This window comes from Arachis duranensis, chromosome 2 (assembly GCF_000817695.3).
Source record: "Arachis duranensis cultivar V14167 chromosome 2, aradu.V14167.gnm2.J7QH, whole genome shotgun sequence".
Taxonomy (NCBI): Eukaryota; Viridiplantae; Streptophyta; class Magnoliopsida; order Fabales; family Fabaceae; genus Arachis; species Arachis duranensis.
In genome coordinates, this window is record NC_029773.3 from 91201489 (window position 1) to 91216845 (window position 15357).

Here is a 15357-nt window from a genome sequence, read left to right on the forward strand (position 1 = left end):
TTTTTGTAGAATTTAACTTGATAGGTTAAGTAATTGAGTCTTTTCTCTTTCTTTCTTCGTTCCTTTTCCTTTGATGGGTGAAAAACAAGAAACAAATTATATAGAACTCATTGATATCATCTCCCTGATATTTATTGATTTTCATGATATAATCAAGTCTCATCATGTTCACTTATATGTACAATGAAGCATACTTGTGGTGCCTTGTGGACCAAACTATCCTACAGTTATTTCCTACTAGTGTTCCAGTGCATAAAAGAGAACAGAGAACATGGCAAAATATGCTGCAATTAAACCACCATAAGAAGTGATTGCTCATTCTTGTTAACCATATACAAGAACAACTTAAGTTGAAAATATACAACATTTTTCCATCTTATGTTTTTTTCCAGCAAATTAACCCCTCAACTAAGGACTCTCCGGCATAGCCATCAAGGCCTTGGTCAAGGGCCAGCCTCTATTCCCCTTCGGCATTGCCATCAAGGAATAGGACTGTGGACAAAAACATCTATTATTGAATATTCTGTTCATCAGGTACAACTAAGTTAGCCCTTTCCATCTTACACTTAATCACACATTACTTACTGACACATGTATTAGTCAAAGGAAAGCATAGAGCACAAATTATACACCAGAATCAGTGAGTGAAGAACATTTGTAATTCAAACTCAGAAGATCATACGGAAATCTTGGTGACCATGAAATCAGGTTTCTTTATGGCATGCTAACCACTTCCTTGGAAGCAGTTGCAGTAAGACTCCCATTCTCCAGTCTCCAGGAGAGTTTCCATTTGGCATTCTCAATGACCTTGAACTTCCCATTATATCGTACACTTCCCCATGGTAAATTTTATCATCTTATCAATAGAACAAGAGACAAAACTGCAGTATTGTAGTATCAGCATTCAGCAGAAAAAATTGGAAAAAATATAGGAGAAAGAAGTGAGGCAATGCGGGTGCTTACTTGTTGGCTCCATGGATATGCTGTATGAGAATGTATAAAGCATTAACTGTGTTGGTAAGGAATGATATAAGACATTAATAAGAGTGAAGAGTAAGAAATACTGTAATGCAGAAGAAGAATGAAAAACTAGTGAGCCACTTTATATGCAGAGTATTAATCTTAGTGCAAAAAACAAATGTATTTGGGGAAAAAAAGAATAATGTGTGAGAGAGAAGCAGTTACCTGTGAAGTTGTTGGATTACCAAATCCATCTGCTATCAACTTTAATGGCGCGGATGTGGGAGATTTTGGACCAAACCTGTGGATCCTTCTTCTCACATCGATTGCCCAGCAAAGGGCTTTTATAGATGCTGAGTTGTTTTAGAGAGGCAGGCAGCTTTTCACCCTCCATATTCTCCAACTTGGGACATTCATCAATATATAAATGTTGGAGGGAGGTGAGGTGGGCAAGTCCCTTGCATTCCAACGTCTCCACACTTTTCATGCGAAACAGTGTGAGAGACTCAAGGGAGGCAGGCAACCAACCTTCCTTTGGGAGGCACTTCACACTCACACTCTCGTTGTATCCACCTTCAATGGAAAGATGAGTAAGCCCATGAAATTGCGAATTCATGAATGCTGCAGAGCTCACCACTTTCTCGCTGTAGCTGATGCAAAGATATCTCAGGCTACGGTGTGGATGCCCTGTATCAGACAAATCAATCTCTGGGCAAGCTACTAATGAGAGTGTCTCAAGCTGAGGTGCTGCCATCCATAGCGTTGACACAGATTTTAAACTTCCACAATGCGTGATACATAAATAACGGAGAGATGAAAGAGGGCGTGACACCACAATACACTCCATGTTTCCACAGTACTTGATATCAACATTCTTGACATTTGGAAATGCATCCAACAAGGAGAAAGATGCAACTGAATCACAGATGCTACGTATGTATAGTTTCTGAAGCGAGTGGTGTTGGCCATCCATTTGGAATTCTAATTCTCTGCAATTGAATATCTCCAACTTCTGTAGTGATGGGGGAATAGCACTCACAGGAAACCATATGTGGGAGGAACAGTGTGAGATGCGTAGAGAAGTGAGGCAAGTGAGTTGCGTGTTGGTAATGGCCTCCACCACGGACCCCACTAGATGCTTTCCTGAAATTGAAAGCCTGGTAATCGCAGGAGCCCTTGGAACACAACAACTCAGCTCATCGCACTTCTGAATCTGAAGTGATTGCAAAGATGATAGATGAATGGGCAAATCTCCTCTCAACGACGGACACTTCCTTATCGTAAGCTCCCTAAGTCGAGGAAATGCATTCAACACCATTGAACGCCACTCCTTCCAGCAAGGCATTGACTTAAACAAAAGAGTTTCAAGCTTTTGAAATGGTGGTGTCTCCACACAAGATTCATCGTTCTCGTAAAAGTAAAACTCAGCACCCACAATCCCCAGACTTTCAAAAAATCCAATTTCAAGGTGCTTCAAAGAGGGCAATTGTCCAAGTGAAGGAAGCATACAACAATTCCTGCAACCATACAGTTTTATTGTGGTGATGTTGCGGTAGGAAGAATGTCCCAACCAATCTGGAAATGTTGTACCCCTGTAACCATAGATAAATAACCCTTTCAAATTAGTGTGAGGTCGTAACTTGTCAAGTATATCTCTTTCCATTTGGGAATCAACTGTATTCTCCTCTTCATTCGAAGACCAACTTAACGTTATAGAATCAATGCCATCCTTATCGGACATTCTTGCCTCCAAAGCTTCACTGCTGTTCAACACATTCTCCAATTTGCCAATGGAAATTGATCTGTGTAGATCCGCTAGTGCTCCCAATTCTGTGATCTTGTCCTCTTCACGCTTCCCAACAACATAGTCGCTTAAAAACTGCAAATTTTTCAAGTTGCTCATGCCTTTTGGCATCTCTTGCAATGACCAAGTCCCTCTAATATCAAGATGGCGCAAATTGACAAGGTCTTTCATGCCAACAGGTAGCATTTTCAGATTTGTACACCTATACAACTTCAAGGTCTGCAAATTGTAGAGGTTACCCAATGACTCCGGCAATGTCACAATGTGGGTCTCGGATAGATCCAAGTAACGCAAATGAATCAACTCACCAATTGAATCAGGTACTGACTCAAGAGGAAAGCTATTGAACGACAAGGCTCTCAGGTACTTCAAATGCGACAGCAAGATACAAGGTGCGTTTTCCATGTTAAATGGGATCCACTCGTTCAAATTGATTGCAAGAAATGTCCTTGTATGTTTTAATCTGTCACAAACTCCCAACAGTTTTGAGATTGGATAATTGCCTTTAGCATTATGGGACAAATGACGAGTTTTAATATCAACCTCAGCTGCATTCTGAAGCTCTTCTGCTCTAAAATAGAATTCTCCAGCAAACATTATTGCCAAATCATGTACGAGATCATGCATCACAAATTTATTTTTCTCAGTACTATGAGGTTGCAAAAATGATCGCGCAACTAATTCATCGAAATATTCTTCACCAACTTCTTCTAAAGTGTTTCTCCCAACTGGTTGTAAAAAATTCTCAGCCATCCACAACAAGATGAGCTCATGTTTATCAAATTCATAATCCTTTGGATACAACGAGCAATAAACAAAGCACTCTTTCAGACATGAAGGAAGATAGTAATAACTGATTCTTAAAGCCGGAACAACTTTTATCTTGTCATTGGAGAATTTCCATACCTCACTCTTCAATATATGATTCCAATACTCGACATCAAAATTTCCACGCAATAAGCCTCCGAGGGCTTGAGCTGCCAAGGGCAATCCATCACACTTCTTTACAATATCTTTGCCGACTTTTTTCAGAGTTGGATTTTCCATAGAGTCAGTGGAAAGGCGTGCATGTTTTGAAAACACTAACCAACAATCTTCATCCGACAGTAAACTTAGTTCATAAGGTGAAATAGTTTGCACCACAGAAGCCACTTTTTTACTTCTAGTGGTTATGAGAATTTTACTCCCCTTCGCCCCATTCTGAAATGGTTTTAGAAGCCTACTCCAATCTTCATAATCCTCATTCCATGCGTCATCCAAGACAACAAAGAATTTTTGTCTTGACAATCTTTCCTTTAAATCATGTTGAAGTAAATTCAAATCTTTCAAATTACAAGAACTCGAAGTTATTGCCTCAATTATAGTCTTCGTGACCTTAATAACATCAAACTCTTCAGAAACACAAACCCAACCTCGAAAATCAAAATTCTCCTTCACTTTTTCGTCATTGTAAACCAATTGGGCCAAAGTAGTCTTTCCTATTCCGCCCATGCCCACAATGGGAATCACAGATATATCACCATCACCAGTGTCATCATCATCCAACAACAATTTCACTATGGCCTCCTTGTCTTCTTCCCTGCCATATATACTGGATCTTTCAACTAGAGATGTTGTGATCCTCCATGACATGTTCTCCTTAGGAATCTCTCTAAGACCAAGAGTCTCTTTTTGCTTCACAATGGACTCTATCCTCTCAATTATTTCTTCCATCCTGTTTGCTATCTCCCTATCTTGCAAATTGAGATAACGAGAGAAGAAGGTACCTGGGTCCCTCTGAGTGGCAGCTTTGGTGAAGACTTCATCCAGCAAGTCATCAGCAACATACATAGAATCTTTGAGACTATCGAGCCAGTCCTTGACAGCTCTCTCCTTGATCTGCTTCTGCTCAGCATCAATGAGAAAGGCTTGAACAGAATAAAGAGTAATCTTCAACCTTTCAAGCAGCTTCTGGGTAAGCTTCTTCCCTTTGATCCAGTTGGCAACTTCAGGTGAGGACATCCTGTCAAAAACAACATTAAAAATGGAAGACAGAACAGCTCCACCCACAAGTGCTGCAGCCATGTTTCTCAAGATCAGAGGAAAATGAGAAAGGTAAAAGGAAATGGATGTAGTTTGCAGTAAACTCGGTCAATCTCAAAAAGAGTAAGGAAATAGATGCAGCAAGTGAAGTATATTGTCCAGTGATAATATTTTTTGTAGTAAAAGTAAATTGACTTGAAATGGTTATCGGTCTTCTAGACAAGTTCTCATAATGCTTCTTGCTTTCTTCCTCAAAACAGTGACATGTTTGAGTGCTTTCATAAAGTGCGTGGTCCACTACATAGAATAGCCAATAGAGTAATATTTCCTTCAATTATTAAGTAGATATTTTCGTTTGTGGCCTTCTTTGTTCTGTTATGGTTTTATTTCACTGTAGCCGACTAACTGCACATAATCACTGTAAACTTTTATTAAGACTTTAAGAGGCTGTTTACTTGAATTTTTCCCATATTTTTCAGTATGTCCAAGAATTTCCAAAACACGTAACAAAATTTTTAACAACTTCACCCGCCAATAATTATGACCAACTTAATCTTAGTTAATTGTATTATGCCTCGTGCAAGTGTTTCATACCAACCAAGGAACCAAAGCACCATGGTATCCATAACTGGTGACTTCTTCTCCAACCCTGCTTGAGAAACACATTCAAGATGTAGAAAAATCCAATCAAATGAAAAGCCAAATTCCAATCGTGTATTACCAATTTCTACTTTTATTTCCACTGTTTTTTGTTTTTCTAAAATTTCGTGGGAAAACAATAGAAAACAAAAGAAAATTGTTTAGAATATGTGAAAAAGTTTCATATTATCCTAATCATATATAAAAATAAGGCACAATAGCTTTTATTATTTTTTTTATAAGAGAGACAATATCTTATCTTTACATTTTCTTACATTTCATGCGTTTAACTTCATTGTAAAAGGAGATTGTTCTGGTTTTATATCTTTATATTACACATTTCATATCAATTTACACAAGTGCATATTACTGAGCCTTTGTTTTCTCCTTTTTCTTCTTTCTTGCCAAAAAAATTACATAATTATTCCTGATTCTGTTATCTCTTCCTCATGTTGTGTACTAAAAGTGTAAAATTAACATGAGCGGAGATGCAACTATAAATTTGATTGGAGGTAATTATAAAAGCATAATAGAAACAAGGCTAGTCGGCTAAGACTTTGTTATTTTTGTTTTCTTTTGGTGACTGAAGAAGTTACAGTATAAGTGTTATGCAATATGAGGGAAATGACATAACTCATACCTCCATAAAATCAATGGATGATCTAATACCTGGAAACAGTATAATTTCTTCTCTAATCTGCATACGATTTGATCTGCTACAAACTGCTTCTTTGCCTCAGTCTTCTCTTCCAATTCCCTAAAAAAAGAAACACTGATATAGTACATATTTTGATATTTTAAGGATCCTAATTAGCAAGAGAATAAAATGAGGCCATTAAAGAAGATTAGGTGGTTTACAAATTATAGAAGCACATAAGAAAAAGTTTTCAACTCTGTTATTAGTGGTACTCACTAACCCACTATTCCATACCTTGCAAGCGAATTGGCAGAAAAGAAGGAGCTTTAACATAAACATTATGCTTTTAAGCAAGAGAGAATACAAAATCAAATAACACAGCAAGAAATAAAGACCAATAGAGGCAGAGTTTACACATGCAATCAGCCACTATACTTGATAGCACATAGTAGTGTCTTAATTTTTTACATTTTGATCACAATTTTCTTTGAAACAGTATGTATCAACTGTATTCATAAGATTTCCAAAGGTGCCTCGGTTAATCTGAATTGATGGTTCTAGTTGAACTTGAGAAGGGGGGGTTGAATCAAGTTGGTTAAAAACTCAAAGTTTCAAGTTCTGTTTTTGCTGTTGCTCGAGTTGCAGGAGATTATTTGAAATAGTCTCATACGCAGAACATTAAAAGAAGAGAGAAGAAGAGAAAGGGGCCAGCATGTATCCTGGTTCGGATTCCTAGTGCCATGAATCCTACATCCAGTCTCCACCACAAACCATGGTGGAATTTCACTATAATTCTCAGATTACATTCACCAATACTATTGAATTAACTCCTAATCCAACTAGTATCTACCTCTAAGCTTTATTCACCAAAGCTTAGCAACCCCAAAGTGCTCTCCCAACTTGGAAGGGGAATCTACACAGATTCAATTCTCACCAAGTGCTAACCCAACTTGGTAAGGGGAACTAATCCTAGTTCATAAACCCAAATTACATAAAAAATCTGTGGCTATTTTGCATCACTCTTGCCTTTTCTCTCTTGGATTTTGATCCTCACACAATTGCCTTTTTAAAAATAGAAAATAACGCAAGACAGCCATAACAAAAAATCAGAATTAAGCTTGAGTAGAAGAAAGAGATTCCAGCTCTATGTTAGAGAAGGTGCTCTGAATATTTGTGTTCTCTCCCCTTGGCTTCAGAAGATGAAATGAAGCTTCTTTTATATCTTCAGCTAGGCTTCATTGTAGCTTCCTCTTTTCTTTTCCTTGCTGTCCGTTGGAGTGGTCCTTGATGGCATGCAATCCTTTCTTCATTCTGCTCCACTTCCCTGCTGTTCGAGGAGCTCCACCACTACCTCTGCTGTCCTTGGAGTTTCTTTCTTCCTTGGCATGCTCTTCTTTTGCATCCTTCCCCATTTCCTTGCTGCTGCTGCTGCTGCTGTGTGTTTTTGCTCGTTGGTGTTTTGCTCAACCACGATCCTTAGCAGTGCTCAGCTAATGTCCTTGAGTGATGAGAGTGTACCAGCTGTCCTTGTTGCTTTATAAAACCAACACTTGTCCTTTTCCCTTTCCAGCTGTCTTCCTTTAGCTTTTAGTATAGCATACAACATTTTGAACGTTGCTATGAGAAAGAGCTTTGGCTCTTTTACATCAGCTGAAACATTTGTTAGGCTTGGAATGAAGCAACATGGGCTTGGTCATTGGGCCTGCATTACTAACACTCACATTAAACAATATTGGGCTTTCAATCCAATTAAATGTTTGTCATCATCACTTAACCCAAAATCAAACTAGGCTCAACAATCTCCCCCTTGATGACAAACATGATAAAATAGGGAAATTAAAAAAAAACTTAATTTGAAAGAGTTAAGAACACTTCCCTTTGATGACATTCAGATTGAGAGTTGCTCCCCCTGAATGCTGGCATTACTCCCCCTTGATCATGGCTTCTATTTTTACCTGAACAAATCTTAACAAACAGCCAGGACCAAAATTTCCAAACAGTATATCACAGTAATTGTGACACAGAGCAGTTAACACTAGGCATGATCCACAGGAATTAACAAATTACTTTGCAGCATAAAGTATCATTGTTCTTAACTATCACTATTAATCCCCTAAGCCAAACTAACATTCCCTTTCTTTTCTCCCCCTTTTGTCATCAAGGGAGGAAAGGAAAACCTGCACAAAATTCGTTAGTGGCTGGTGTATATAGTTCAAGTAGCAGAGTATTTAAAGTCTATTACAGTCATCCAAAGATAAAAAAATTTAAAACAAAACAAAAGCAAGTCATAATCGCAGATGAGATAACAAGAAGCTAGGCATCAGAGTTGGATTCATCAGAGGTTCCATCGTCCTCCCCCTCATTGTCGGAAGTTGTGAGGCCAACCTCAATGTCCTCCACAAAGTCTCTCAGAATCCGAATCCTTCCCTTAGTCTTTTTGAGAGCATTCTCCTCCAAAACTTGATTCCTTTTGCGCTCAGCACCATGGTGGAGAAGAAGATCTGTCAGATTGAAAAATTCTTCAAGCACATTTTTCAGAATGCGTGTCATGGTCTTGACTGTAGTGGATGTGGAAGGGGGAATCAGAGGATCCTCATCAACAGAAGGAACATCAGTACTGTCATCAGTTTGGCGACGCCTAGGAGCTGTTTTCTTTACTGCACCACCCCCTTTGATATATGAGTTACAATCTTTAGCAATTTCAGCCCCAAAATCAACATTGTAATATTGAAAAATTTTTGTAAGAAGCATGCCATAGGGTAAAGCGTTTTTGGTACTGATACACGCATGCATGTGTCTCATAAGCAAGTAAGTAAAAGAAATAGGAGATTTTGAAAGCAATGCATACAAAACCAGTGTGTCACAAAATGAGACGCGTTGAAAAGAACCGCTCTGAGGCAAGATGACATGGTTAACAATCCTGTGCAGCTGGGCACGGACTGGACCAAGAGACTTGTGAGTAGGAGTATTACCTTCTAAGAGAGGGATATTGATGCAGACAGTGCTGAGAGCATCAAAATATGAAACATTGAGCGTATCGTCCCACTTACCAGAGGTGTAAACATCAGGGCCTCGGTCCTGGTAATCTAGGGCTTTGCCTAGGTGATATTTGTCAAGAATGATCACTTTGCCTTTGACAAAAGAGGCGATTCTCCCTTCTTTGTAGGACATGTTGCTATAGAACTGTTTTACCAGATCAGGGTAAACTTTCTCTTTGATGGACAGTATGGATGTCCAACCTTGATAGGCAAATAATGGGGTAAAGTTCAGGCCTTTTCTACGGAGTTTGTCAAGATTGACAAGCTTCGGGGGACAGAGTTTACGCTCGTAGACATCTTTGCAGAAAAACAGATAGTTCATGAGAGATTGGAAACGGCGACGATCAAAAGACTCATGGGGAAAATCAGCATAGAAGGATTTGTAGCCAATGGGGTTTGACATCTTAGGTTCAGACACAGAACGAAGAGGGAGGTCGATGACTGTACCGCGAGTATGGCGATTCTGAGTGTGGGTTGTCTCTTCGTCTTCTTGATGAGGCCTCTTTCCTCTGGAGGAGCTGGGTTTGGAGGAGCTAGGTTGAGATGAGGGTGGAGGAGGAGGAGGTGAAGGACGAGGAGCAGCGCCAGGTCGGCGAGCGGTGGTTTTAGTGCGGGCCATGTCAGGAGAAGGGTTTGGTGGTGGAGATGGTGAGGAATGAGTGGGGGAATGAGATGGAGATGAGTGTGTGTGATCAGAACGGTGGGTGCCACTGTGGGAGCCTCTGCGAGCAGCTCTCTTCTTCCGAGCCATATTTATAGAACACTGGTTTGGAGAATATGAAAGAGAGGAGAGTGAAGAGTGTGGTGTGAATGGATGCATGCAGTGGGAAGTTAATATAGGCTTGAGAAGTGTAAAGGTTGCACCTTGTAAAGATAAAAATCCAATCTTGGAAAACGCTTTGAAAGTTACAGCTGTAACCTTCGTACGTTTGAAAAGCAAGCAAAAGATGGAATTTTTTAAAAAATTTAGTGAGATGCAAAAGATGGATGCAAAAATTAAAAAAATGAAGCCCTAATGCATGAAATGCAAAAAAAATTTAGACAAAAAAAAATTGAAGTAAGTTTAAAAGAATGAAGTTGAAGTAAAGCCCAAACATTTCGAAAGCCCATTTTTCATAAAAACTTAAACAAAATATGTTTTAAAAAAAATTGAAGGAACCCCACAGTTTTTACTAAAGAAAAAGCCCATAGTTCTGGAAACTGGGTCAGTACATGGTGTCCATCTTTCATCATGGTCAGATTAGAATCCATTAGCTCCATAATAACTTAGTGAAGTTTACTCATCATCTGCCAAAAAATCTCACCGCGATTTATGAGACAAAACACAAAAGATCTCATTATCAGAAAGAATTAAGAAAACAAAGATGAAGCAAGAATGCCCAATTCAGTTCGCAGCTTACAGAACCTCTCTTCAATCAATGGTTTGGTGAAAATATCTGCTAGCTGACTTTCAGAATTAACAAACTGAATATCCAAATTTCCATTTTGCACATGTTCTCTAATAGAATGAAAACGAACTTCAATGTGCTTTGTTCTTGAGTGCAAGACAAGATTTTTCGAAATGTTAATAGCACTCATGTTGTCACAAAATAATGGAATATTAGAGACATTCAGTTTATAATCAGCTAGTTGAGTTTTCAGCCATAATAATTGAGAGCAACAAGAAGAGGCTGCAATATACTCAGCTTCGGCTGTTGAAAGTGCCACAGTAGCTTGTTTCTTGCTAGACCAAACAATGAGGGATTTCCCAAGAAAACAGCACATGCCACTTGTGCTTCTTCTATCAATCCTATCCCCAGCAAAATCTGCATCACAGAAACCCACTAATTGAAAAGAATCAGTCTTAGGAAACCATAAACCATAGTTAGTGGTACCAAGCACATATCAGATGATTCTTTTGACAGCTGAGAGATGAGATTCCTTAGGCTTTGATTGAAACCGTGAGCAAACTCCAACACTTTGGATAATATCAGGCCTTGAGGAGGTTAGATACATCAAGGATCCAATCATCCCTCTATAGCGTGTCTCATCAACATCTCTACCATTTTCATCTTTATCGAGCTTGATGTTAGGATGCATGGGGGTTCCCATTGGCTTAGCACAGTCCAGCCCAAATTTCTTGACAAGTTCCTTTGCATATTTTTCTTGATGGATGAATATGCCTTCTGCAGTTTGCTTGATCTGCAAGCCTAGGAAGAAATTGAGTTCTCCCATCATGCTCATATCAAATTCGTTAGTCATAAGCTTAGCAAAATCTGCACACAAATCCTCATTAGCTGAACCAAATATAATATCATCAACATAAACTTGCACAAGAATGAAATGATCATGATAATTTCTAATAAATAAAGTGGTGTCAGTGGCTCCTCTTTGAAAGTTATTTTTCAACAAAAATGAGCTAAGCCTTTCATACCAAGCTCTAGGAGCTTGTCTTAAACCGTATAAGGCTTTAGCTAGTTTGAAAAACATGATTAGGAAAGGTTTTGTTTTCAAACCCAGGTGGTTGAGCCACATAAACCTCTCTATCTATTATGCCATTGAGGAAAGCACACTTTACGTCCATTTGGAACAGCTTGAAGCCACAATGAGCAGCGTATGCAAGGAGCAATCTGATGGCTTCCATTCTAGCTACAGGTGCAAAGGATTCATCGAAATCAATCCCTTCCTCTTGATCATATCCTTGAGCGACCAATCTTGCTTTGTTTCGGACTATGGATCCATCTTCACCTAGCTTGTTTCTGAAAATCCATTTAGTGCCGGTGACTTTCTTTCCATGTGGACAAGGCACCAATGACCAGACCTGATTTTTCTCAAATTGCAACAATTCCTCCTTCATGGCTAACACCCAAGATGGATCAGCAAGAGCTTCTTGGATGTTTTGAGGTTCAATCTTTGATAAAAGAGCAATGTTGTTGGATTCGGCTCTTTTCAAAGATGACCTTGTTGAAATACTTTTGGAGGGATCACCAATTATGAATTTCTCAGGATAATTTTTCAGAAACCTCCATTCTCTTGGTCTTCTTGAATGGTTTGAGGATTCAGGTTCCTCTTGATCCACAATGACCTCTGCATCAGCATTTTCTGCAGTAACAGGAGATAATTCCAAATTGTCTCCTGCAGAATCAGAATTTCCGTTGCTAGCAGGTGCAGCTTCATGGGAACTTGAGTTTCGTTGAACTGGCTCATCATTCTTGGGTAATTCAGCTTCGAAACCTGGACTATCATCTATGCAAACACTAGGAACAATGTTAGTCTCACAGAAAGTGACATGCATGGTTTCCTCAACTGTTTTGGAGTTCTTGTTATAAACTCTATAGGCCTTGCTATTAGTGGAATAACCAAGAAAAATCCCTTCATGTGTTTTAGGATCAAATTTTCCTAAATTTTCTTTGATATTCAGAATGAAACACTTGCAGCCAAACACATGAAAATAACTAAGATTAGGAGGATGCCCTTTCCAAAGTTCATATGGGGTTTTCTTCAAAAACTTCCTAATGATGGTTCTATTTAAAACATAGCAAGCTGTGTTTACAGCCTCAGCCCATAAGAACTTGGGGATTTCATATTCACATAACATAGCTCTAGCCATTTCTTGTAAACTTCTATTTCTTCTTTCCACAACACCATTTTGTTGAGGTGCCCTTGGACAAGAGAAGTTATGTGATATGCCTTGTTCATCACAAAAAGATTCAAAAAATTGATTTTCAAATTCTTTACCATGATCACTTCTAATTGAAACAATTTTTAAACCCTTTTCATTTTGAACCTTTTTGCTGAATTTCTCAAAAACTGAAAAGGCTTCATGTTTATGAGCAAGAAAGAACACCCAGCCAAATCTAGTATAGTCATCCACAATAACCATGCCATAACTCTTTCCTCCAAGACTTTGAGTCCTAGTTGGTCCAAACAGATCAAGATGTAACAACTCCAATGGTTTCTTAGTAGAGACATCTTCCTTAGGTTTGAAAGAGGTTTTAATTTGCTTACCCATTTGACAAGCATCACAAGTGATATCCTTATCAAATTTTATATTAGGAAGACCTCTAACTAAGTTTTTCTTTACAAGCTTAGAGATTTGGAACATGCTAGCATGTCCTAACCTCTTATGCCACATCCATTTTTCAGATTCCATTGAAGAGAAACAAGTTACATTTTGAACTTTTAGATCATCTAGAGTGATACCATACACATTATCACTTCTTTTGGCAACAAATAGAACAGCCCCTGTTTTCTCATTAATGACTCTACAATCAGATTTCCTAAAGGTTACAGCATACCCTAGGTCACACAATTGACTTATGCTCAATAGATTATGCTTTAACCCATCAACTAAGAAGACACTATCAATGCAAGTTGAAAAATCTTTGCCAACCTCACCAATGGCAATTATTTTACCTTTACCATTATCTCCAAAAGTGACAAATCCTCCATTGTATTTGTTGAGTTTAATGAAGAAAGTATCCCTTCCGGTCATATGCCTTGAACATCCACTATCAAGATACCACATTTCCATTTTCTTCTTGGATGCAAGGCAAACATGCATTTTCTTTAGCTAACCTTAGGTATCCAAATCCATTTGGATCCTTTGATGTGAAATCTTCTTGGTTGCCCAAGAGCATTAAAATCATGAACAACTTTATATAACTTTCTATCATTACCAAAAGACCTAAGAAAGATAAAGCATTGAGGAGGATCATGACCATTTCTATTGCACTTGTAGCACTGAGTTTTGCCCACTGATTTCTGGGTTTTGCTGAATCCTTTTGGTTTGAAAAACTTGGAAGAGGAGGATTCAGATTTTTGAAAGTTTGGTTTGAAAGCTGATTTATTTCCCTCTATGAAACCAAGTCCAGATTTTTCGGACCCAAACCTTTGACAAGCAAGCAGTTTGTTCAGATTTTGAGAACCTTGGACAAACTTTGCTAAGTCTTCATTCAAACCTTTTATTTGTTCATTCAGCTTTTTGTTTTCAGAAATCAAATCAGTGGAGGCAGTCACTTCATGCTTGAGTTTGAATTTTTCTAGTTCAGTTCGCAAGGCAATGTTTTCTTCTTTTAAAATCTTGTCATTTTTAGTTTCATTTTCCTTAATCTTTTTCAAAAGAAGATCATTTTCTGTCCTCAAAGCCTCATTTTCTTTCTTACATTTTGCATACTTATCCAAGAGTTTCTTGGAATTCACAGAAATGTCTTTGATAATGTAGTGCAGTTCATCAATAGATAAGTCAGAGAGATCTACCTCATCTTCGTCATCATGATCTGCCATCAGGCATAGTTGAGCTTCTTGATCTGAGCTTTCTGAGCTGGTGTCGTTCTCCAAGTCCTCCCATGTTGCCATCATCACTTTCTTTTTGTCTTTCTTGAATTTTTCGCCTTTCTTAAGTTGAGGGCAATCTGACTTGAAGTGACCTGGTTCCTTGCAGTGATGGCATGTGAACTTGACTTGATCTCTCTTGATATCTTTGGATGAAGAGCTCCCTTTGCCTTTGTTTTTGTATCTCAGTAGTCTTCTCATTTTTCTTGCAAAGAGCACCATTTCTTCATCTGAGAAACTGTCATCAGATTCTTCTCCTTGGGCTGTCATTCTTGATTTTAGTGCTATACTTTTCTTTTTGTCATCTTTGTCTTGAGACATGTGAGTAGTTTCATAAGCCAGCAGCTTGCCTCTCAGCTCATCATAGGTGATTTTGATCAAATCATTCCTTTCAGAGATGGCTGTGCTTTTCACTTCCCATTTCTTAGTAAGACTCCTCAGAATCTTTCTTACCAAGGTTTCTTCAGAGTAGCTTCTTCCCATGGCGTCCAGATTGTTAATGATTATCGAGAATCTTTCGAACATTTGATCGATGCTCTCATCTTCCTTCATGCTAAACATTTCATACTCCTTCATTAACATGTCAATTCTTGTTTCCCTCACTTGCTTAGTGCCTTCATGAGTGAGTCTGAGCTTATCCCAGATTTCTTTCGCTGTTTTACACCTTGACACTTTTCTGAACTCTTCAAAACTGATTGCACAGTGCATCAGGTTGATTGCCTTGGCATTGAGTTCAACCTTCTTCTTTTCTTCATCTGTCCATTCATTGTCCTCCTTAGCCACAACTTCTCCATCTGCATTCTGTTTGGTAGGAACGTCTGGACCATTGAGGATGATCTTCCAGATGTTGTAGTCGATTGATTGCACGAAGATTCTCATTCTCTCTTTCCAGTAAGAGTAGTTGCTGCCATTGAAGTAGGGCGGTCTATTGTTGGACTGCCCTT

General features: G+C 38.6%; 1 protein-coding gene across 1 annotated transcript; it reads right to left on the bottom strand.

Moving 5' to 3' along the window:
- Positions 1-142: 142 nt before the first annotated feature.
- LOC107476029 (putative disease resistance protein At3g14460) lies at positions 143-5090 on the bottom strand. The gene is made up of 3 exons (XM_021136138.2): positions 1186-5090; positions 964-1009; positions 143-881 (listed from the first exon to the last, which is right to left on the bottom strand). The coding sequence occupies exon 1, from the start codon at positions 4826-4828 to the stop codon at positions 1202-1204; it is 3627 nt and encodes a 1208-aa protein (XP_020991797.1). The 5' UTR covers positions 4829-5090; the 3' UTR covers positions 143-881; positions 964-1009; positions 1186-1201.
- Positions 5091-15357: the final 10267 nt, after the last annotated feature.

Bases quoted from the DNA above. Each gene is read 5' to 3' on its own strand.
- LOC107476029 (XM_021136138.2), bottom strand. From the start codon at position 4,828: ATGGCTGCAGCACTTGTGGGTGGAGCTGTTCTGTCTTCCATTTTTAAT.